The following is a 26,240-nucleotide window of genomic DNA, read 5'->3' as shown; positions in this document are numbered from 1 at the left end:
GAACCATAGCACTATGCGGCCAAACAGGGGCACTCTAGGACTGAATTCTCCCTGCTTCTTTGTTACCTTCTTCGCTCTCTTCGCTTTCTGACAGCTGTGATTGTAACACGTCATGGAGAGTAGTATTCCCTGAGAGAACCGTAACTCCAATGTTCATCTTTTCTTGTTCTATTATGTTCATCTGTCCCAATTCTTTGGTGTCTGACTGTTTTTTAGACATTGATGGTGATACAGGTAGACATTTATCATCAACTTTCAGATTCTTGAAACTCTCACAAGTCTTATCACTATCAGTCATATTAGTAGGATGCTAATCTGAAAAATCCAATAAAGTTTTCATTTATTAGGATGTAAATAAAACAGTAATTTAACTAACTTGTATACATATTTTCTTTCTTTTTTTTTTTTTTTTTTTTTTTGAGACGGAGTCTCACTCTGCTGCCCAGGCTGGAGTGCAATGGCATGATTTCAGCTCACTGCAACCTCCGCCTCCTGAGTTCAAGCAATTCTCCTGCCTCAGTCTCCTGAGTAACTGGGATTATAGGTGCATGCCACCACGCCTGGGTAATATTTGTATTTTTAGTATAGACGGGGTTTCACCATGTTGGTCAGGCTGGTCTTGAACTCCTGACCTCGTAATCCACCTGCCTCAGTCTCCCAAAGTGCTGGGATTATAGGTGTGACCACAGAAACAGTCCCACGTCCTGTGTCTCCCAAAAACACACTATGCATTCAGGGCTTATTGTATTTTATATGTTCTATGCTGGCGATTCATTGAGATAAGTTTTTTTTTTTTTTTGAGACAGAGTTTCGCTCTTGTTACCCAGGCTGGAGTGCAATGGCGCGATCTCAGTTCACCGCAACCTCCACCTCCTGGGTTCAGGCAATTCTCCTGCCTCAGCCTCCCGAGTAGCTGGGATTACAGGCACGCGCCACCACGCCTAGCTAATTTTTTGTGTGTTTAGTAGAGACGGGGTTACACCATGTTGACCAGGATGGTCTCGATCTTTTGACCTCATAATCCACCCGCCTCGGCCTCCCAAAGTGCTGGGATTACAGGCGTGAGCCACCGCGCCCGGTCCCATACTAAAGTTTTATACCGAAAATTCAAATCGGCCTACTGGTAATTTCCAGATAGCTTTTCTATCACAATTTTAAGTATTACTTGCCCACCAACCTTTGAACCATGATTGTGTAAGCTAGACGAACCATTTACCCTTCGGGCACAAGAAATTAAGTCTCAACTGTGACAACAACTTGTAACATAAGCACAATACATGGGTTTGAGAGGCATGTAAAGTAATGTACTCCAATCTGCAATAATCACCTAATTTCTCCACATGGTTTTAAGACTTCTGTGCCTTGATTCTATTAAAAATTTCAACTAGTATGAATGCTAAATCATACTTGTTTATATGTAAACAAGTTAGAAGGCTGTTCTCTGAAATTCTCTAATTAGTTAATACTATTACTGTGCTTCTAAGTGCTTGGCTTCTATGAGGGCTATTTCAACACCAAGTAAATAAAATACGCTTTCATAAAACTATAAAGGAATTTACAAAACTAAGCGGCTAGAAAGGACCACTGGAAATGGAGGGCGATGCTATGAGGTGGGGGTTGGGAGCAGAGAAGAAACTGCAGGAAGGCAAAGTGTAACTAGTAATATACCTTCCGCGATGCTCCAGAAACATGTTGACTGAGATTACCTTGATTGGAGTTTCTTATAAAACAGGCTGATCATCAAGATCCTTGACTCAGGTTTCAGTGAAAAAATTGGAAACTTTAACAAGAAAGATTTGAGAAGCAGAAGGCAGGCCATGAATTTTCCAGATATTATGCTTGCATTTCAAATTCCTGTTTCAGACTTTTCAAGTAGGCATGCACATTCCCAAAGCCATGATATTTGGCTAAATACACAAGGACCCCCGTTGCACGCCGTCCATCTCGCTGCCGGCAGAAACTGCAGTTGCAGACTCCTCGACAAGGCGGGCAATGCCAGTTCATATCCAGCAAAGCATCCCTGACCTCTTCACCAAAACGGTTTCGAAGGCAGGGGCCACAGAACTGTCCTCAAACGCCACAGCAGTCTGGGTTTCTGCAGTTTGTTCTGGTATCAAGTCTTCTGACGGCGTTGATGACAAGTGGAGCCCAGTGAACGGTCATATATCTTCTCTCCAGAGTTGCTGCAGATGTTCTCCAAATCTTCCTCTAATTTCTTCCACTGGGCGAATTACATGCAGAAGGGTCAGGGATGACCTGGAGTGACGACTTCTGGGCATGTCATCTTCGTTCATGTAGCTGTCTATGGTCTTCCTCTTTCTCACCAACATGTACTTATCCTCTTCCTCCTCCATGGGTAGGGTGTCAACGGACCTGAGGATCTGGGACCTTGACCTGGTAAGAGGATGAGCTCTCCGTTCAGGGTTCCTCCTGGACGCAACACCTGGGAATGTACGCCACACCTGGGAATGTACGCCACACCTGGGAATGTACGCCTTCGAGGTCTCCTCGATTGTGAGTTGGAGCCTAGGAGGGAATGTCTTCCAGGGAACGAGCCAGGGAAGCTTTCTAATTCAGACATTAGTTTTGCAAGCATTGCTTTGTTTTGCTTTGTATTTAAAGCCCTTTTCTCAAAAAAATTCATCCCACTTTCATCTTCTGAATCGGAGTTGGAATCAGTCAACTCCGAAGGACTATGGGAGCTCTGCTTTTTTGTTGGTTGCTCCTCTGGTACTTCGAGCTGGAAACTCCATCGCCGCCCTGAGAGGTCCAGAGTACCTGCACTGGCTGCGGGTCCTACAGTCTTCCCGAACTGACTGCAGCCTCGTGTTTGCAAAATTATCAGAAGCAAAGCTGTCACAACTGTCATCAGAGATGATGAGGTTTCCATGGAAATCAACGTCACATATCTGAATTTCTTTAAGTTCTTTACTCTGAGATCGTTCTGCAGCACGCAGCGAGCGTCCATGCTGGCGGCGGGTGCCCAGGCCCATACTTGGAGCTGGAAGAGCGAAGCAGCCGTGTGCTCAGAGGTCCCACAGCAGGAGTAACAGCAGCCGCGCGGCCGGCAGGCGGGGCGCGCCGACCCCACTTTTCTACGTTTTTATGTTTACTACTTACTTGATTCACCCAGCAGTCTCTATTACATATTTTGCTTTCCATTAAGATTCTTCATGGATATAAATTTTTTATAAACATAATTTGTGTCTAACCATTTTAAACTTAAATATACATGACGTCATCGTGTGTATGTATTCTAGATTCTTTGTTACCTTCTTTGCTCTGTTTTCTGGCAGCTGTGATTGCACACGTCATGGAGAGTAGTATTCTCTGAGAGAATTATAACTCCAACGTTCATCTTTTCTTGTTCTATTAATAAAAAACAGACTTACAGGATTTATAAAAAGTCATAATAAATATACTTTAAAAACTATTTTAATTATAATAAGATAGCCTTTCCTGAATGTACCACTATCTTCAGAATTCACTTTCAAATACTTGGATAAACTTCATACATTTCTATGCAAAAATGAGAGCCTTAAGGGACCTAATTGTTCCCATATAAAAACAGGATTAGTCTAGGACCACATTAGATCCAAAGAGCACGCAGTACCATGAGATGGGAAAGGAATACGTAACAAAAATATTTTCCTTTTTTCTCTTTTTTGTATGGAAAAAACAACTTTTTCTAAATTGTTATACTTTAAGTTCTGGGGTACATGTGCAGATCGTGCAGGTTTGTTACTGCTACACAGGTATACACGTGCCATGATGGTTTGCTGCGTCCATCCTCCCGTTATCTACATTAGGTATTTCTCCTAATGTTATTCCTCCCCTATCCTCCCACCCCCTGCTATCCTTCCCCACGCCCCCACCACCTCCCAACAGGCCCTGGTGTGTGTGATGTTCCCCTCCCTGTGTCCACGTGCTCTCACTGTTCAACACCCACTTACGAGTGAGAACATGAGGTGTTTGGTTTTCTGTTCTTGCGTCAGTTTGCTGAGGATGACGGTTTCCAGCTTCATCCACGTCCCTGCAAAGGACATGCACTCATCCTTTTTTATGGATGTATAGTATTCCATGGCAGATATGTACCACATTTTCTTTATCCAGTCTATCATTAATGGGCATTGGGGTTGGTTCCAAGTCTTTGCTATTGTGAACTGTGCTCCAATAAACATACGTGTGCATGTGTCTTTATAACTGAATGTTTTATAATCCTTTAGGTATATACCCAGTTATGGGATTGCTGGGTCAAATGGTATTCCTAGGTCTAGATCCTTGAAGAATCACTACACTGTCTTCCACAATGGTTGAACTAATTTACATTCCCACCAGCAGTGTAAAAGTGTTCTCATTTCTCCACATCCTCTCCAACATCTGTTGTCTCCTGATTTCTTAATGATTGCCATTCTAACTGGTGTGAGATGGTATCTTAATGTGGTTTTAATTTGCATTTCTCTAATGACCAGTGATGATGAACTTTTTTTCATATGTTTTTTTCTATATAAACAAAATTGTTGGGATTTAAATTTTTTAAGACAAGTGAAAGAAAAAAAGCAAAAAAACCACAGAAGTGAAACTTTAAAAGCCATTTCATCATCAAGGGCCCATTTATCCACAACCATATTCAAACTACATATGTATGTGGTTTAAAACGTTGGCTCTAAATTGTGATCTGAGAATCCCTGGAGTTCAAGATCCAGGCAGGGGGTCTAAGAGATCAAATAACACAAAATGTTATTTGCCATTTTCACTTTCATTCTCTTTCAAGTGTACAGTGGAGCTTTTCATAGACATGATGTGTCATAACGGCATAGCTCTAACGGTGAATGGGTCATAGTCCTAATGTCTATTGGGATGTATGGTTGTGCATGCTTGTTTTTTAAATATTTTAGTTTTTATTTCTAAAATAGTAAATATCAATAGATACAACCAACTTAAAAGCTCTTTGGAATCTGCAATCATTTTTAAAATGCAATCATTTCATTTATCATTACGAAGAGCGTTTAACTGAGATCCAGTAATTTGATAGAAAACCAGAGCTTCCTGTGTCAATAAGGACTGACCTCAATAATGTAATGTGACCAGACAAAAGAAAGTTGCAAAATATGTAGAGTGTACAACAATATATATGCACTTTTAGGACATAAAAACAAATTCTACATATTATTTATGACCATACACATATGTAATAAAATGTTTTAAAAGAGAATGAAAATGATAAATGGAAATAATAATTTGGGGTATCAGTTACCTCTAGGCAATAATATTTAATCATATAAAAGAAACTTCAGGCCAGAAAATTTTGGAACCAGTGTTTTAAAAGACTATGTCCACCACATACTCAGTAAAGAGTGATTAATTACTTTCCTCATTCTTGATAATCAAAGATACCCTCCCCCCAACACACACACACACACACACACACACACACACACACTCACACACACGGTCTGCTAACTAGAATATCTGACTGGCTTAAAATCATCAGTATAGCCACAGTATGAAGAAATAATTAAACTTAAAGCACAGCTCACATGTTGGCAGGTAAAGTTTGTCTTATCTGATAAGTTTTGGGCTACACGTTGACCTTACATTCTTTCCACCTTCCTAATACCCACTCTTCCTTCTTCGGAGGTGTTATTTCATTTTACCACCCTCTATCATATGCACCTGCTTCTTTTCCCTTCATTTGCTCCCTACACTCTCTGCCTTCCTCGTTCTTTATTCTCCCTTTTACTCTTATCCTCTTCCTTCTAATCTGACATTGCATATCTAGGGTTCAATAGTATCCACAGTTCCAGGCATTCGCCAGGGGTCTTGGAACATATCCCCCGTGGATAAGGTGGGGAAATGGTACATTTTGTTGTGTCACAACCTAAATTCTCCAGATCTTCAGTTAAAACTGTTCCGTTTAGGAAAAAACACCCTAGCACAAGGAAGCTAGGTCTATGGGTACTGTGCTCTGTCATATGGCAAAACATAGGAAACAGACCAGGGACAAGGATCTTTGCACAGACTTTCACTGCCAGTGGAGAAGAGCTCAAGGGAGATCAATGTATTCGCTCTCACTAATCCTTTTCTGGGGCAGATGCTGGTTATGTTTACTTACTTCTAGCTATTTTCTCTAGCACAAACGAGGCTCAAATTCACTCCCATTTTACCTCCCGTGGAAAGAACCACTGGAAAGATCACTCCCTTAAAGAGCTTATTCACTCTGAGCCATACCACTCATTCAGAGAGAAGCTTAAGAAGAAACACTACCACAGTGGCAGCAGGTTGCCAGGGCGTGCGATCTGATATGAAAAATACATACGAACACAACTATCATCAACTCACTCACACTACCAGAATGTGCCAACAGTTGTTGCTCTCGCTGGCGAAAACAAAATTATTTTTCAGTTCTTGTAAAGCAAAACACTGGCATTTCCTATGACAGGGAATCTAACTGTAGATGAGCCATGTTATAATAATATAGACTGTTTTCAAACTCATCTCTAAAAGGAAGAGAATCGGTGGGGAACATATTTAGTTTCACCTGTCATATTCACTGCCCGATCTTTTTAAATGCCGGGTAAGTATGAAAGACTTTGTGATTCCAGTTTTATAAAGTCCAACTCTTGAGATTATCCTGCCCCATTGCTAAAGTCTCTCTGGACCCACCTCCTGCTGTGGAGTACTGCATGATGCCATTTTTCCCCTCTCCCCATTACATGGCAAATGTCTATAGAAATCACACTTTCTCAGCACGTCAAGTCATATGTCATCAGATCCTATGCTGATGAACAAGACATGATGAAAACAAAGGCAAGGACAAAGAACATCTAAAATGACAGAATGAAATTACCATGGCACTTTATTTTTTAAATGTTCAAAAAGATATCCACTCTTTCATTCCAACTATATGACAAGTCTGGAAAAAGCAAAACTATGGAGACACCAAAAAGACCAATGGTAGCCAGAAACCAGCCGAGAGGAAGAGATCAAAAGGCAGAGGATGGAGGATATTTCGGTCTGGGAAACTATTTTGTCTATGATGCTACAAGGATATATACATGCCATTACACATTTGTCCAACAGCAGAGAATTTACAACACCAAGAGTGAGCCCTAACAAAAACTGTGGACCTTGGGGGTGATGTGTCTGTCCAAGTAGGTTCCTCAACTGTAACTCTCATGGGGGGTCCTGATAATGGGGAGGCTACTCATATGTCTGGGGTCATGGGGAATATGGAAAATCTCTATACCTTCCCAATTTTGCTGTGAATCTAAAACTGCTTGGAAAATAATGTTATGAATTCTAAAAAACATACTGAACTTGCTATTACCCTAAATCATAAAAAGACAATTTTCACCTTGAAAATTGTGAATCACTAAAGATCAAGGTAACAGAATATGAGTATAAGCTCCCAAACTGAAGCATATAAAAACACATAAAGCAATTCATTTAACTGCACACATAGGCAAAAAAATTGATAAAAATGATTGACTATGAAACCATTATTTCACAATTATAAACAGGGATTTAATACAATATGAATCAAAACTGGTCCATCCATGTACATAAAATGAAAGACAATTTTTATTCTAATTTTAAATCAGAACTTATTATGCCCATTTTATCCACAATTTTATTGAAAGTTTAATCAGATAAGGACAAGTTATAATTATTTAATATTGCCATAGTGACTTATGTACAATTACCTGTTAAGTATTCACCAAATGTCACAACTGTAAGCAGCACTGCTACTTAATATGAATGATGCAACTGAAACCAGTACCATGTTATGGTCTACCATTCTATTATTTGCTATCATATTACATCAAATTTTATGATAACACCAAAAATTTAGTCAGGGCCATAGCTGCTGGGCAGCAAGGATTTCATATAGCAGGCACGAGACAGCCATCCTTAGAAAGCTTGCTTGCAAGGCTGGTCCTTGGCTGGTGTTCGGGACCTTGAATTTGGGAGGGCTCCCACCATTCCCTAACTTAGAAGAAGGGAATGGCTCACTGTGCCTAAACTGTTTGTGCAAATGCAAACGTAAATGTGGTTTACTATGAACAGTTCATTTCCTCCTAGGAGTCTGGAATTTTGGTACATGTGAAGGAGAGGAGAGGATGCCTACGTGACTAGCCTCCATCTAAAACACGGGTGCTGAGCCTCTAAAGAAACTCTGGTAAGGCAGACAACATTGTACGTGTGTTTTCAAAATTTGAGGCTGGGGGAATTAAGCACATCCTGGTAACTACACAGGAGGTGACTCCTGTAGCTTGTGCCTGGCTTCCTCCAGACTTTGACACATGCACCTTTTCCTTTCTCAGATTTTGCTTTGTGTCTTTTCACTGTAATAAATCAAAGCTCTAAGAATGACTGTCTGCTGAGTCCTGTGAGTCCTTCTCAGTAAATTACCAAACCTGGGGTGGTCTTGGGAACCCCTGATACAATTGCATCATATAATTTTTTTATTTTTTAAGTTGATGTGTTACATGTGACTGCAATCAGAAGCTTGTTTCACAGAATACCTTTCTCTAATATACTTATTTTTTAGTTTTTGACATTTGCCTTGGAGATTCCTGCACTTTCGTATCCAATAAACTAAAGGCATTAAAAATGCATCAATGATGTCAGAAAGTAATTTTTAAAAGCAACAATCCTATATTAACCCAATTAAAAAATAGAAAATCTTGATGATTGACAGTATGTTCTATAGTATAAAAGTTTCTGACACAAAAAATTAAAAGATCATAGTAAATTTTCTCCAACTCGGTAGGGTTTAATTCACTTTTACAATAAGTGTGCAGCAGGCCAGGTGCAGTGGCACACATCTGTAGCTGCACCTATTCAGGAGGCTGAGGCAGAAGGATTGCTTGAGGCTGGAAACTAAAGCTACAGTGTGCTATAATCACACCTGTTCAAAAAGAAAGACTGCATCCAAAATGTAGTATAAATTATCCATTTCTCCCTCCATATAGTGGAACTGATCAGTAAGGATCAACAGGACTTTTAACTTATCTGGCCAGGAGAAGAGACTTATCTTATACATAGATAGTTAAAAGTGTGATAATCCAATAGACCACATATTCTAGTTAAATCACAGATTACCCATTTCTGAAGAAATGCAATTACCAGAAAAGCACTTCACATTTAAACTATGTCAGATAAAACAATTTGTATTTGACAACCAGAAGACACTTAAAATCTTCGCAGACCATCATCATTGTGTCATTATGGTGCAGATATAAAGAAATATATTTGAAATGTGTTTTAACAGTTTTTTTTTTTAGGAATAAAATTCAAAAGGAAGCAGTAAAAGCAGAAGTATCACAAGGGTAACTGCAAAGGGAACTGCACTAACAAAGAGTCAGGCACTGACTTTTCTACCGATGTGACCAGTGTTCCCCAAATACAGAACCACTATATTCAGCATTTCACTGTACATTTTTCTCCAGGACATCATATTAGTTTCCTGCAATAAACTATTTTTTTAATGTTGGTTCCACTAAAGTGCTGGTCTCTAAACTATTTTTAATTAAAACTTGAAATTTTGTCAAAACATCACAGGCCGGGTGCGGTGGCTCAAGCCTGTAATCTCAGCACTTTGGGAGGCTGAGGCGGGTAGTTCATGAGGTCGAGAGATCCAGACCATCCTAGTCAACATGGTGAAACCCCGTCTCTACTAAAAATACAAAAAATTAGCTGGGCATGGTGGCGCGTGCCTGTAATCCCAGCTACTCAGGAGGCTAAGGCAGGAGAATTGCCTGAACCCAGGAGGCGGAGGTTGCAGTGAGCCGAGATCACGCCATTGCACTCCAGCCTGGGTAACAAAAGCGAAACTCCGTCTCAAAAAAAAAAAAAAAAAAAGTCGCTATATTATGATTCCATGTCAGAGGAGGGGATATATGTGCGTCTGATAGTGGCTTCCAGTTGCTGCTGTCAGATGTTTGTTTGGGAATGCATCCAGAAGACCTTATCAAGAATTTGAGTACAAAACAAGCATTTCCACAAAACAACAGGTAAGAAAGACTACACTCTTCCTCACATAGGACGTTTAGGTTTAGACAATTCTAGGAGAGTGGTGGTACATGAACTCACCAGTCTTGACCATTTTCCCTGATCCTGTATAGGGAGCTGCTGCAGTTACAAAAGTTAGGTAGGACCTTGGTAGGTGTATTCTTCCACATTTGAACCCCAGAAGTACTGATCACGTAATCAGCCAACCCTGCAACTCTATGATTGTTCTTTAGAAGAGAGAGGACCACTGAAAAGCTTTTCTCTCTCTTGCTCTGTTTTTTTTTTTTTTTTTTTTTTTTTTTTTTTGAGATGGAGTCTCGCTCTGTCGTCAGGCTGGAATGCAGTGGTGTGGTCTTGGCTCACTGCAACCTCCACCTCCTGGGTTCAAGCGCTTCTCCTGCCTCAGTCTCCTGAGTATCTGGGACTACAGGCATGTGCCACCACACCCAGCTAATTTTTGTATTTTTACTAGAGACAGGTTTCACCATGTTTGCTAGGATGATCTCCATCTCGTGACCTCATGATCTGCGCACCTTGTCCTCCCAAAGTGCTGGGATTACAGGCGTGAGCCACCGCACCCGGGCCACTGAAGAGCTTTTAAAAGGTTAACTCACTTGACTTTTTAGTAATCTTATCGGTTAGAATTTATACTCCCTCCCTGGAATTCTCACCTTTGTAAGTTTTTGCAACATCCCTTTTGATTCCTCTCCTCTTTCTCTTTAGCCACTGCTCAGGCTTCTTTCTTAACTCCACTGAAAAATGCTGATATTCCTAGGGTTCTCTCACTGGCCCTCTGCTCATTCTATACCTTGTCCATCATGGATAAGCTCACTCAGGTCTATGATTTTGCCTCCGTTATTCCAAGTCTGCATCTCCAACCTCAGAGTTCCATCTCCAGCCATAGATGCCTATTATCCAATTACTTACTGAAAGTATCCTACATGGACATTCCAGTAAACTTAACAATGCTGAGAAATGCTAGTCATGCCTGTTGACCTGCTCTCCTTTACACACCTGAAAACTGCCTACTCCTTCATGTCCCGGTTAGGTGTGAGGGCACAAGCCAGAAACCTGAGAATCATCTGAGATTTCTCCTTATCCCCTATCTTTTTACATTCAATAATTATGAAATCATTTTAACTGTACCTCTTTTCTGCATCCGCTTTATATTTCCACCACCACACATTCATTTTATGCTTATATTTCCTAGTTAAACATGGGTTCTTAAGTAGTGGCTTTTATAGGGAAAAAACAACTAACTATTAATGTTATTTCTTAAATGGAAAAAAAAGTTTAAGTAAAATAAATTAAAAAGGCATCATGCCAAGAATGAGACCGACATTTTTAAATGAGTAACTGAGCTCCTTAATCTTCTTGATTTCACCAGGGCTGGGTGAAAACCTCACAACAGACTGCTACTAGTCTGAGGACAGGACAAGGGAACTATAGCTCTGCTAACTGCATGCTTCCTGTGTTTCCCTGTCTCTTTATATGGTTATCTTCTAGCTGTTCTCCATATGAGGGGGTCAGCAGACTACAGGCCATGGGCCAAATCCAGTCTGCCTTATAGTTTTGTAAATAAAGTTTTACTGGAGCTCAGTTATGCGTATTTGCTTACCTGTTATCTATGACTGTTTTCATACTTCAGTGGCAGGGTTGAGTAGGAATGACAGAGACCACAAAAAATCCCTGTACAGAAAGAGCTTCCCAATCCCTGCTTTATACCATAACCAGAATGCCCTAATACTCCAATCTAATTGTGTGACTCCCAGCTCACAATTCTCCAATGAACCCCTACAGTAAACATTGCTGTCTCCCTACGCGATTCCCTACTCTGTGTTGCTGGAGAAACACACGTCTATTTGGATATTTATCAGACCAATAGCCCTCCCAACTCCAAAAGAAGAAAGGATTATTCTAAGCTTATCACAGTTATTACATTTGCTTTCCCAGTGCCTGGTGTAGGAATGAGCATGTAGCAGCCAATAAAATGTTACAGGAAGTCCACTGCATGCTTCTGAGTCTTCTCCCTAATTAAAAGAAAATGTAAACAAAAGCCACCCTTTCAGCTTCAGATATTGTCAGTGAGACCATGATGTTTGGAGCTGCTGCTAATTAGCCAGCCATGAAAAGAGACATAAACAAAGCACTGTGATGTCACTGAACAGTCAAAACGACTGGTCCCTACTGTTTTAGCCACTGTTAGTTAGGTCATCTAGTATTTGCAGCCCAAAGTATTCCACCTGGTAAATTTCCCATGGCCTACAGGAAAAGATCTACTCATTTCTACAGTATTAAAAAGCCTGGGCAGCAAGTGGTGGCTCATGTCTAATCCCAGCACTTGGGAGGCCGAGGGGGATGGATCACTTCAGGCGAGGAGTTTGAGACCAGCCTGTCCAACATGCCAAAATCCCGTCTCTACTAAAAATACAAAAATTAGCTGGGCATGGTGGCTCGCACCTGTAATCCTAGCTACTTGGAAGGCTGAGGCATGAGAATCACTTGAACCTGAGAGGTGGAGGTTGCAGTGAGCCGAGAGAATACCACTGCACTCCAGCTTGGGTGACAGAGTGAGACTCTTGTCTCAAAAAAAGAAAAAAAAAGATGTCTGTGGTAAGCTTGCCTTAGGTATTCACTTCATTCCCAAGCATTCACATCTCACATGACTTGCACTAGCAAAACTGAACTGCTCATAAACCCTGCAAAGGTCATTCAGGCATCTGACTTTTGCACTTGAGGCTCCTTCTGCCAAACACACAATCTTCTAAGATGTTCTTTCTGCCCACATTATCCTTCTGCCTCTTTACCTAATAAAGTTCTACTTTCTCTGCATGCTTACCTTAAATCCTACCCACTGTTTTACAGCTTTCATTCCTCACCACATAAAGTGTTGGCACATATTTAACACAATAAATTATCATTATACGCTTCAGAGGGCATCTAGCCCACAGTAGTAGGCACTGAATAACTAATTCAGCAAATAAATAAAATGACAATGATAATAACAAGCTCCTGGGTTTTTTGTTTTTTTTTTCTTTTTTGAGACAAGGTCTTACTCTGTTATCCAGACAAGAGTGCAGTGACATGATCATAGCTCACCATAACCTCAAACACCCAGGCTCAAGAAATCCTCCCACCTCAGCCTCCCAAGTAGCAGGAAACACACGCACCTATCACTGTGCCCAGCTAATGTTTTATTATTTAAAAAAAAATTTAGTAGAGACGAGGTCTTGTCATGTTGCCCAGGCTGGTCTCAAACTCCTGGGCTAAAGCGATCCTCCCATCTCAGCCTCCCAAATTGCTAAGATTACAGGCATGCACCACCAAGCTGGCCCTGGCAATATTTTTAAATGTTTGTATTCTGTAACATTAGAAAAAAATGCTTAGTATCTAACAGACATTTAAAAATTGTTAAGTGGACAAGTTAATTATTTCCTTGAAAATTCTGTTGAACAAAACACAGAAATTAAATAGAGAAAGTTCTATTATGACCACCTCAAAGTTTTAGTCTTTCTCTATTTTTGTCTCCAACAACTTGAAAAACCTAACTTACAGAAGTTCTTTGATTAATATGTACTAAATTAAAGGTGTCCTCTTACAATTCAGGTTGTCCAATGCATGAGGCATCACGTCTCAGTAGCACAGTAGCATTCTTGTTATTGTGAAACATTTTTATACTTTTATTATAATCTGTTGAGCCTAGAGTTGGGCTATTTGAATATTTATTATGATAATCTTTTGGCTAATGGTAACAGGATATCTTGTGCTAAGAAAATTATTGTTGTCATAATAACTAACCAGCAGGTAGAAGAACACATCTTGTTCTAATGAAGTAAATATACCTCATTCGATTTCAAATTAAGGGGAAAGTCAATAATAGTGAGACCTTGTTGGTTTGTAAGTATGTAACATAACCTATACTTCTCAACAAGGAATTGCTTTTCTGAATTCTGCACTCAGTAGATATCTTTAAAAATAATTTCCTATTAGTATGTGCACTGGATATGTTTTGCAGGTTTTTTTTTCTTTTGAGACAGGGTCTCACTCTGTCATCTGGGTTGGAGTGCAGTGGCATGATCATAATCATAGTTCACTGCAGCCTCGACTCCCAGGCTCAAGTGATCCTCCCATCTCAGCCTCCCAAGTAGCTCAGATTACAGGTGTGCACCAAAACACCCAGCTAATTTTTTACTTGCTTTTGTAGAGATGTGGTCTCACTATGTTGCCCAGGCTGGTCTGGAGCTTCCCAACGGAAGCAATCCTCTAGCCTAGGCCTCCCAATGTGTGGGACTACAGCTGTGGGCCAGCATACCTGGCCGTTTTGCAGTTCTTATTGCCATTTGTTTATGGTGCCAGAAAAGCAATGTTGATTTTCCAGTTTTGAAACTACTTTGTGTTACTTGAGTGACACAAATCACTATGTAATACTGTAAGCCTTTGAACAACACAGGTTTGAACTGCAGGGGTCTACTTATAGGCAGATTTTCTCCCACCTCAGATAGCAAAGACCAATCTTTCTCCTCCTCCTTAGCCTACTCAACTTGAAGACTATGATTAAGAGTTACATAATGATCCACTTGCATTTAATGAATAGTAAACTTACTTTTTCTTATGATTTTCTTAGTAACAGTTTATTTCTCTAGCTTCCTTTATTGTAAGAATACAGCATATTAATACAGACACCACACCAAACACATCTTAATTGACTGTGTATGTTATCAATAAGCTGCTGGTCACCTTCTTGGGGGAGTCAAAAGTTATACACAGATTTCTGAATGCAGAGGGGATCAAGCATCCCTAAATCCCACGTTATTATGGGTCAACTGTGATTGATATTCATTTACTAAACACAAGCCATTTATTTTAAAAATTAAGTAGGAGTTCCAATTTCATAACAAGTCTAATTCATTATAATGTGACCAGAAAGAAAACATACAACTTACTAACTTAAAAATATCTTTTTCTTCTTTATACAAATATAGCATATAGGATTTTGGGACCATAATTAAGTAATTTCTTTTTTGGACAAGATTGTTTGAGATAATAAGTGACCTGCAATTAACTTTTTACATAATTGTGAAATCTTACCTACCAAGAAAGAAATTAAGAGAAAAATATACAAGCAACTTACACACACAGGGCTTTTAAAAAACTGCTTTTCATGATCAAAACTTCCTTACTCTTACTTTTTTATCTATAGGACCACCAAAAATAATTCACTATCAGAAGTCTTACCTGATTGCTGTTTTTCCTTGCATTCAGAAATTAGTTGCTGAATGCTATGGATAAAAATGTAATAAATGAAACTACTATTTTAAAGCAAATGAAAAATACCAAATATATTAAATTTTTAGAGTATTTCAAACAATATCAGAGTTAATATCAGAACTTTATCCTATATACTAATTTGCAAGTTCTACCAACTTTTCTTTAAGCTTTTAAGGAAGAAAACAGATGAAGTACTCCTAAATTGAAGGGAGTATAGCTCAGTATAAATTAACTCACATTCGCTTGACATAATGGGAAGTGTCCTAGCCCTATTACCAGCAGCTACTTGTTCTCCGACAAGTCGCTTCTCTCAGGCTCAATGTATTCTTCTAGAAAGCAAGGATTTTACTGGCTTATTTCACTAGGTTGTTAAAGATTTAATGAAATAATGTTTTGAAAATGCTCAAACAGTGAAGCAATAAAATAATTTGTTCTTGAACTTTATTGCCAAAACTATCTCCCAATGTGTATTTTTTCAGAGGTTCTAAAATTCCCATTGCAGTTTTCTGAAACTGTTATTAAGTCCTAGTTTTGCTTATCAGTTGTTCCATTCTTTGTGGCTTATAATTCAGGGCATCACAACTATTTCATACTTTGTAACTAAATTTTCTAATAAATATATTATTTCAGCAAACTAGATAACTTCCCTGTCCACTATGACTGAACTCATCAATCACACTAAGGGTAGAAAGCTAACATGTCAAGACCTAGCTTGAACTACTGTTCCAGACTCAAACTCTGAATTGGAAGATCTTTGTTAGAATGATGCTCAATCCCATGTTAACCTCCAGCTGACATGGAAAACAAAATTCTACTTTTATTTTTTCAGTTCCATGAAAGAGATGCAAGTTGACATTCTCTCATTTCTGAGATACATACTAACAATATATTTACACACACATCCCACATGTTACTCAGCTCAATTCTCATTCCATAGATCACCTTACTGCATATTTTGTAGTGAAAATCACAATTTTAATATTAGGTTACACCCAATTTGCTTTGACTCACACTGTTTCTTTGGAGCTAGTCAGCAAATAGTCAAATGAACTTCCAGTGATGGTGCAAAATATGGACCACTTCACAGATCTGTGCATCATCCTTATGCAGGGCCATGCTAATTTTCTCTGCATTTTGTTTCAATTTGAGTATATGTTTGCTGCTGAAGCAAGTACAAAGCTCTCCTTTTCTACATGGATACTCATGAGTCATGAATGAGGCTTAGCTTTGTTAAATCCAACTAACATACTTGAGTCTCTGAATTCTGGTGATGGCTTCCTGCCACAACTCTTGGGAAGGATAATATGGGACCTTCCACGATCTAAGAAAAGGTACTATACTGGATATACAGGGCCCTCAGTGTACAGGTCTGGTAGCAATGAAAAAAGGAAACTCATCTCTTTCTGCAACATTATTTGAACTGAACCCGAGGGCCTAAAGGATAACTTAACATAAAGGTCTTGGCTAAGTCTAAGCTAAGATGTTGGCCCCACCTAGTTTCTGAGTGAGGGGTGAAGGGTCGGTTGGCTCACTATGTGTGTGGATAATGCTAGGAGGCTCAGCTGCCAGAGCAGGATGCTGGGCATATAAACATATGTATGTGAAGCAAAAAAAGTTTAACTTTGAAATCTATGTATGGAACACCAAGAAGACTTGAGGGCATCCTGGTGGCAAAGGTCAACCATTACTGGACTGCAGGACCAGTTTCAGTGCAATGACACAGCAACAGAAACAACAGCAGAAACAACAGCATGATTACAGTGACCTTTTCTTCCCTCCTTCTGACTTGCAAAAGAGGGTTGTCTTCTGAAACTTAAAGAACCCCAGCCGGGTGCGGTGGCTCAAGCCTGTAATCCCAGCACTTTGGGAGGCCGAGGTGGGTGGATCATGAGGTCAAGAGATCGAGACCATCCTGGTCAACATGGTGAAACCCCATCTCTACTAAAAAAATACAAAAAATCAGCTGGGCATAGTGGCGTGTGCTTGTAATCCCAGCTACTCAGGAGGCTGAGGCAGGAGAATTGCCTGAACCCAGGAGGCAGAGGTTGCAGTGAGTCGAGATCGCGCCATTGCACTCCAGCCTCGGTAACAAGAGCAAAACTCTGTCTCAATTAAAAAAAAAAAAAAAAAAAAAAGGACCCCATAGGTTCCGAAAAAAATTCAAGGAAGCGGGTAGAGGAGACAGTTCCCAGAAGACACTACAAAATTTTCTGCTAAACTGGACATTTCAAGACCCAAATACCTAATCAGAAAACCCTAAGCTGTGACACTATTTTTTATCTCATGCATAGGGGTTACACTTGGAAATGGACAATGCTGGGATCCCTAAGGATAAAGGTCTTAAAAGTCCTGAGATAAAGAAGCCTGTACCCTTTGCTACTTTTAACTAGTTTGGCCTTTTGCTGGATTTCAGGTTAATGACGTGGACTAATTCATTGCCACTCCAAAACTACCTGAACCAAACTATAAAATCTCACCTGATGTATACAGTACAATCATTATAATTATTTTAGACCTCAATTTGGTGTTAACTAGCCTTTTAATGTAAACACTTACCCAGTAAACTGATTTAAAACTGCATAGTCTTCTGCAGTCCTCCCAAGTGTATCTTGAGAAAAGATGTCAATTTGTTGCTGCAGAAGAAGGCTAACTATGTTCGCTGATCCACACTGCACGGCGAGAATGAGCGCTGTTCTAAAATGACAGAGCGATAACTTCTCCCTTAGGAACTGTAAAAAGCTATTTAAAAAGCTTATTCAATATACTTTACCAAATTAATAGCTTGCCCATCCGTGTAGAACTAAACATTTACTTGTACTAACAGACACCAGCATCTTGGGTGCTCAAGTGTTCATCTTTGTAAATTACCACCAAGGCTAAACGGAAGGGACAAAGAGGAAGTCTCTTGTCCCAGTGGGGTATGTCATAGTAGAAGTTACTAACTTTCAGTCCCCTGATGAGCAAGAAACTATGCTGAGGTCACTTATCTAAAGTAGGCAAAGATTTAAGTGAAGATTTCACCACTGCTTCCCTAGACCGATAAGCTGTAATTCAAAATCAGCCAGGGGTCAGATAAGTGAGAGCTATCTGCAGGCTGAAAAACAATAATATCAATAACAATGGTAATATTAGTAGTCACAGTGGTTTCAGTTACTGATACTGATAAGCATGTGCTAGGCACTGAATTAAAGGCTACACACACCATCTTTCTTACATACACAACCCTGGAAGGATATATTCGTATCCTCTTTTTAATACAGAAAAACATATTTGGTGATGAGTAATGTTCCCAAGGTCACACACCTAGCAAATGGGAAAGCTAGAAATTTAAACTCAGTCTTGTGTGAATCTGAAGCCTAACTCTTTTCTCTTTATCATCCACCTATGAGTTGCCTTCGTGAACGAAAAAGTTTATCCACTGAAAACTGTATTTTCTCCCTCTGCCCATACCAATTTAAAAAACATCAAAATACATTAGAAGTGAAAAAGGAAACCCACATATCTGGTAATGGCAATTCACAGTCATGTAGAGATAATCTAACATTAATATTCTTCAAAGAAATAAAGCAAAGAGTTATCCAAAAGACAAAATTATTTTTAACTTTATTCATGTTTATTTAACATAGTAAAAGAAAATCATGTGAGGAGAGATTAAAAACTACAATAAAAGGGTTAAGAAATTCAGTATCGAGTCATAAAGTAAAAATTAAAAAGTCCACACTCCATAAACTAATAAACTAATAGGAGACCTCTGTAGCTAATACAAGATCATATGACCCAAAACATCAAATTACAAATAACAAACACCAGTCAGTGTAAGAAGAGAAGATGAATCCTTCTATACACTGTTCATGTTGCCCAGTCCAAATAATTTTCCACCAGATGATTTGTGTTTATATTTTTTACTATATCCCAATAATTTTATTAATCTCTTTATTAATTTCATATTTCTGACTTGAGTGACTGCTTTCACTCCAGAACCACACTGAGGTTTAAAAAAAAAACATACCTTTGACACTTATCAACTGCAAGTAAATTTGCTCCTCTCTCCAGTAAAAGTTCTACCATTTGCTGTCTTTTTCCGCTTATGGCAAATAGAAGCGGTGTGAGGTCATTCTGTAATACACCAACAACAATTTACAATTCACAAAATTCTTATTTCTCAATGGACTGGAAACCTTACATAAGATCCTATAGACTTAAATGTGTAACACAGAAAGTAAATTAAAAATAGTCTCTTCCTTCTCACTCTGTGTTTTCCCATGCGCTGCTCCTTCCCTTAGAGGCCACCTTCCTCTGCCTCACCACATCAACTCTAGTCATCTCCAAAACTCCCTTCAAATATTACTGGTTCCAAAAATCTTTGCTTCTATCATAGCATTTAGCATGGAATATCGTAACAGTGGTATTGCTTCCCATGTAAACCAAGAGCTTCTTGGAGGGCAGGCTCTTTATCACTATATATGTCTCTGTATTTAGCTGCATATTTCCAATCCCTGAGACATACCAGTAAATGCTTCAAGTATTTTTACTAAATTAATGATCTAACGTATTTGCCTTTAGATCAGTGTTTCTTAAACTACATTCCAACAACTATTTACTTTACCAGAAGTTATAGACTGTATATCTTCCCAACAGGAAGATTCCATGATCATCTACATTTGGGAAATATTATTAAACAGCACATTATATATCCAGTATTCACAAAATCTCTTGAATTTTGCCTAATTCCTATTTGGCAATACTTTCTTTGTGGCAAACAGTAACATTTGAGGATCTAGAGTTTCGGGAATACCGTGGTGAGAGCTTTCCAGTAAAGGCGGGTGTGTCCTCCAGGTTACACAAACTTGCTTAGTTCTCTTCTATCAGTGGTGTCAGGATCCCAGATGCCCAATGTCAGCGCCCAGTGTCAGGCCCTTCTACTACAAATGGGTCACTAAGAAAATGGTCTGTGAATTACAGAAATCAGCTTCAAATGAACTTCCATTGCTTATTACTAAAAGGCTCAGGGGTTTTCTCCTACTACAAGAGGAGAGATTTTTATCTTAGATGTTAGAAAGCACAGTATAAAATTCTCTTCTTAATTATAATACTAAGATCCTAATGCACATCTACTGTTAAAATTCTTTGTTAATTTTGTTTCCATTTTTATTGCCTCTTAAAACTATCTTTCATTTTAGGCAAAATGTAAATCAGAAATACAAATACAATGGCTTATCAATAAAACCATCTAATACCGATCTATCTGGATTGTTTCTATAATAATGAAAGCCACTAAGTCACCTGCATTTCTAAGGGACAATGCTGAGGAGAAAAATATAATTTTTTTTGCAGTGTGAATAGCCCAGCCACCTACAGTCAGGAATAACCCAAACAGGCTTACAGGCATGCTAATGGGAAGGCGACTCTTCGTGGTAGCTATAAGGCAAAAGAGTTTGTAAAAAACAACTTCCAAACCCTAAAGTTCAACCCCATTACTAAGGGATATCTATAAAATTTAGACTATATTTTATAAACAAATATAAACTGTTTTGAAAAACTTCAAATCTTTATCAAAATATGCCATGACAGGAGCTGTAAACTCAAATCTTACCAATGCAAAGGAAGGGACCTGAGTGAAGTACCTAGGTGGGCGCAGCAGCAAACCAGAGAACATATACCTCATACGAAGGGGCAACCTAGTCGCAGCACACCGAACAGTGACATGGGCTCAAGGGACAACAGGCTTGATTCTTAAAGAGAAGCCTGAAATCCAGATCTGTGCATGAGTCTCCTAAATTTTACACATTGACACAATTTGTGGAGGCAAATTAAACATATCTGTGGGCCACATTTTGACTACAGCCCTTGTGTTTTTATACTTGTTATAGATGTGTTTCAAAATGGTTGTGTGTAAAGCATTTACATGTAAAATATTTCCTTTAATTTCATATGTTTTACCAAAACAAATCAGGCCCCAACATGTAATAAAAATTGCTATTAAAACTCACAGTTGCTCACACCTGCAAGTCCAGCACTCTGGGAGGCCAAGGCAAGAGGATCACCTGAACCCAGGAGTCTGAGACCAGCCTGAGCAATTCAGTGAGATCCTATTTCTTCAATATAAAAAAATATGCTCACAGGCTCAAAATACTCACACTTCAAGAATTTTTCCAATATTTATTCAATTAAAATCTACTTGTATTTTTCCCAGCTTGTTAACCAAATGGATAATTAGTCCACATGACTGCCGAAACTAAATTATTAAAAGAATCAATATTTGTACTCTAATTTCATGGTTTTCAGTGCTTAAAACTGCCATCTTGATTATTTCAAAACTGTGAACTTAACAGAGATACTGAGATAGTCCATAACAGAGCTTCAATGAAAAAAAAAAAAGGCTAAGTGTTTGCCAGCTCTAATCGAGAAAACTGCTTGTAATAAAGATTAAGCTGCTTGTAATAAACAATAATCACCTGGATGGTAAAAAAAGACAGAAAATCCTAAAGCAGTCAGCCTCTGCTTACTGAAGGGCTATGAGGTTGGGAAGGAAAAGGTATTCTGGAAGCTGAGAGATATTACCAATAATATTCCTTTTAACTTCCCAACCCAGAGATAAAGAAAGATAAAAGTCAGGATAATAGTATTGAAAAGAGACAGATTTAAAGGAAGTAGCACCTATCAAACTCCAACTCCTCTAGAGATTTCTTACGTTTCTGAGAATGGGCATTTACATATTACACCTACCTATTCACTGGCTCTTAACCAGGACTGTATCTGAAGTTTTAGGACTTCACTGCTGTTGTTAGAGACAGGGTCTCACTATGTTGCCCAGGCTAGACTCAAACTCTGGGGCTCAAGCAATCCTCCCAATTCAGTCTCCCAACTAGCAGGGACTTCAGCCAAGTACCACTATGCCTGGCTTCAAGGAAATATTTTAAAACATAAACTTGTTCAGGCTTTATTAGACTTATTATATCAAAAGTATTCAGGGAAGAGCTTGGACTTGTAGATTTGTTTTAATTTCCTCAGGTTACTGTGATGCACAACTCTAGCTGAGAACTAGAACAACAATTACTTCAGTCTCATCTCTCACCCACATGACCAGTTCCCTTTAACATTTGAGGATTTTGTCAAAAAGAGGAAAGAATAAGAGACAGTCATTTGCTAAAAACTCCATTTAGTTTTCCTGGGTAGGAGTAGCACAGGGACTGGTAAACTCAAAATCCAACTTGATTTTGCTATTTCTAAACTCCGCATCGCCCACCTTCCCGTCAGGGCATTCTAGATTTGAGGGCTGAGCGCAGACGCTTATCTAAGTGGCTGTTTCCTACTCATCACCACCTAGTCGCAGCTAATCTTGTTTCCTCAGAGTCCTCCTAAATTGGATTCCTAGGCAAGTGCACAACTCACTCTCTTCCAAACTGAAAACGATGATCCGATTATCCCCAAAACTGAAGAAAACCTTGTCTAAACATATAAACTAGAAAAAAAGAAATAGTAATAACAACAAAACACATTAAAAAAAAGGTCGTCTTGGTATTTTCCCTCAATTACCTAACCTCCAAGCTGGCCTCCATATTTCTAGCTGCTTTTTTTGCCCTTTCCATTTTGCCCTCCTAAGCTTTGCCACTGAGAGTTAACCTGCTTGAATGTGTGTTATTTAAGAACCTGTTTGTTCTTGGAGTTTTAAGATAAAGTCTATTTCCAGGGCAAATTTTGCTTTCTTGTGTTGTTTTTCCTTAGAAAAAAAAAAAATTGGGAAGAAAAAACAATTTTTAAGTATTAACTTTTACAAATTCAGTGTTTTCAAAAATATTTACCATATGTGCATAAAAGAAAGCTGTGCCCTCTAATGCTGCTTTAAAAGTGTCAAGATTTGAAATATTAGATAATTATTTCAAAATATTCTCATTCAGGGGTTCTTGAGCTTCCAAATATGGAAAACTGACAGTTACATATGTCAGTGTTAAATGCATTTCAAATAGTTTGAAAATAAAGTTGGTTGGTCAATACCTCATTTTTTGCCTCCTTGTTTGTACTGTATGAAAGCAGTTTTTCTGCTAGTGATTCGTCTTCATTATGCACAGCATAGTGCAGAGCGGTGTTGCCGTAGATATCGGGAAGGTCTGGATCAGCACCCCCGTCCAGCAAAATAGTTGCACATTCCTCTTTTCTGCATTGTACGGCCTGTCATTATTAGACCAAGAAATAGATTACAAATGCTAGGAATTCAAAATAGAGATTTTGCTAATGAGTTACATTTAAATGAGATGAATTCATTTTTGTTCTGTTGAGAAATGTGAAGTTTATGAATACTGATGAACGCTAAGTGTATGATAGAATATATTGTTTGCTAGGAAGAACAATGGCAAGGAAAACCTAGCAGCTCCACCCCCCCACCACAGAAAACCACTTGGTGCATTCCAAAGTGGCAGGACAATATGTAAATATCATACACCTGTTAAAACTATTCTTTAAGCTATCTGACCCTGCCCCAGTGGCTCCCTCATGAAGAATACATTTTAGGTTGTTTGATCAGTGGTAAGTGGGCACCAGCTGCCTACTTGGTGTGTTTTGTGTTATGAGAAAATACTGAACACCTGTTTGTTAATAATGATCACCTGTTCAGAGAGATTAAATGCGTGGGTCAGAGTCTACCTGGGGCCTTCAGCCTGGAATGCTGTCAGCCCTTGAGCCTCTCAGTTTGGAAGGCTGCTGGCCCCCGTGCTTGACCCACTTTGCTGTTCTATCTGGGTGTTACTGGTGCCCCACACATTCCGGCCTGCTTCCTGCTTTCCCCGACACCCGGAGAAAACTCCTTGGCCTACAGGTGGCGCTGCAGCTCCGGCACCGGCCTGCGCTGGGGGGTCCTTCCGGGTGACGGCTTCTCTACGGCCGAGCTGGTTCTCAGTAATTCTACGTAATCAGATCAATCTCATGCTGAAATACTTGGTTACTATATACCTTTATCAGAGCTGTCCTCTTATAGCTGTCAAAAATTAAGTTGACATAGTCTGTCCACCAGGAGATTTACCACTGCTGGATGTCCACGATCACACGCCAAGTGCAAAGCAGTCCTATGACAGTAAGAAGACTTTAGGAAATTGTACTGTACTATCCGAAAACACACAATGATTCACATATATCCATAGCACTGGATAGAATGTTAGTCCTCTGTCTTTAAAACAAGTATTTAATTTTCCTGAGAAGAAAGCACAGTATTTACCAGCTCTTATTATTCACTACATTAATGAAATGTAGCTTATTTGAATAGAAAATGCTTCGCCTCTGCTCAGCCTGTAATCCCAGCAGTTTGGGAGGCCAAGGCGGGTGGATCAAGAGGTCAAGATATCAAGACCATTCTGGTCAACCTGGTGAAACCCCATTTCTACTAAAAATACAAAAAATTAGCTGGGCATGGTGGTGCGTGCCTGTAACCCCAGCTACTCGGGAGGCTGAGGCAGGAGAATTGCCTGAACCCAGGAGGCGGAGGTTGCGGTGAGCAGAGATCCCGCCATTGCACTCCAGCCTGGGTAACAAGAGTGAAACTCCGTCTCAAAAAAGAAAAAGAAAGAAAAAGTAAATGCTTCGCCTCTGGATTCAGTTCACATCGTAGTGAAATCCTACTTTAAGATGTCACTTCCTGTTTCACCATGTTGACCAGGATGGTCTCGATCTCTTGACCTCGTGATCTGCCCGCCTCGGCCTCCCAAAGTGCTGGGATTACAGGCGTGAGCCACCGCGCCCGGCCTGCAACACTTTTGCAATAGAAATAACCATTTATATTTGCTCCTGGCTCACGGAGAGGCCTGGGCCCCCGACCCTTCCGAGGTTTCTCCATCCGGGGTACCGTGGAACCTGTGGGCACCGGAAAGCCCGGGTCCCCGACAGGATGGCGCGCCCGCCTCCTTCGCCTGGCCATTACCTATTCTCACTGTCCCTCTCGTTCAAGCCAGGGCCTTCGGACTCCAGGACGCGCTCCAGCCCGGGGACGTCGCCCAGCCAGGCAGCTCTGTGGAGCTCCCCGAGATCTTCCAGGTGGACGTGATAGTGAGGCGGGGGGAGGATGAAGTAGCAAATCGGGTTGAAGGCGTCCGCTGCATCCTCGCTTCCGCTGTCCGAGCTGTCAGGCGGGCTCCAAACTCCGTATCTCCTCCTCATGGCGGAGACTGCCCCCTTCGGAGACCCCCTCAGCCCCTCCCCGCACCTCCCCGCTTTTCTCCACCTCAGGAGGCCAACAGTAGGAGTTACTGCCTTGGCCACAACCTCCCAGGAGGAAAGTCTGAGGTTTCCAATCACTGAAAGGACTACGGCCGAGCCAAGTAAAAAACGTCAAGCCAAGCGACCACCGCCAAGCCAAGCGATCACCTCGAAGCCTCACGGACAACGAACGCCAAGCCACACGGGTAACGGCCTAGTCACGCGGGTAACGGCCAAGCCCTCGCGTGTGACGTCATCGCACTTGCTCATGCTCCTGTGACATCACTGCACCTGCGCACACCTCACTGGTGCCGCACACATTCCGGCCTGCTTCCTGCTTTCCCCCCCCCGACACCCGGAGAAAACTCCTTGGCCTACAGGTGGCGCTGCAGCTCCGGCGCCGGCCTGCGCTGGCGGGGGGGTCCTTCCGGGTGGCGCCGTCCAGCCTGCCTGTCATCAGGGAGTGCCGCTTCACAGCGCCGCCGCGCACCTGCTCCTCGGCTTGCTCAGTTCAGGCGTGGAGACCGGTTCCCGCCCCTGTGCCGCCATCGCTTGGCCGCCCCGGGCTAGCCACCGCAGCGGAGTTGCCCCAGAGTCATCGCTGCCAGGACACAAGCCGAGTCAGGCGGCTGGGTCAAAGCGAGCTGCCCGCCCCGCGGGAAGAGCCTGCCCGACGCCACTGCCCACCCAGCTCCTACTCGGCTGGCCCCCAACCCAGGGGACCAGTTCTGGGCATTCCGCTGCCTGGGGATGGGGCCGCACAGCGGCTCCCG

The 26,240-nt window shown here is 40.6% G+C and overlaps 1 protein-coding gene, 1 non-coding gene and 1 pseudogene across 2 annotated transcripts; all 3 read right to left on the bottom strand.

The window, feature by feature from the left end:
• Positions 1-66: 66 nt before the first annotated feature.
• Positions 67-24,289, bottom strand: LOC144582540 (uncharacterized). Its single transcript, XM_078372496.1, has 7 exons — positions 24,232-24,289; positions 23,281-23,454; positions 19,295-19,401; positions 17,842-17,979; positions 15,253-15,296; positions 3,273-3,369; positions 67-315 (listed from the first exon to the last, which is right to left on the bottom strand). Exons 3-7 carry the CDS (start codon positions 19,351-19,353, stop codon positions 300-302), a joined length of 354 nt encoding a protein of 117 aa, XP_078228622.1. The 5' UTR covers positions 19,354-19,401; positions 23,281-23,454; positions 24,232-24,289; the 3' UTR covers positions 67-299.
• LOC100406454 (cell division cycle-associated protein 7-like) lies at positions 1,695-3,108 on the bottom strand (annotated as a pseudogene).
• Positions 16,351-16,454, bottom strand: LOC118154267 (U6 spliceosomal RNA). The gene has a single exon (XR_004744150.1). It is a non-coding gene; the product is annotated as a U6 spliceosomal RNA (small nuclear RNA).
• Positions 24,290-26,240: the final 1,951 nt, after the last annotated feature.

This window comes from Callithrix jacchus, chromosome 5, assembly GCF_049354715.1.
Source record: "Callithrix jacchus isolate 240 chromosome 5, calJac240_pri, whole genome shotgun sequence".
Lineage (NCBI taxonomy): Eukaryota > Metazoa > Chordata > Mammalia > Primates > Cebidae > Callithrix > Callithrix jacchus.
Note: the sequence above shows the minus strand (reverse complement) of the source record. Positions and strands in the feature narration are given on the sequence as shown.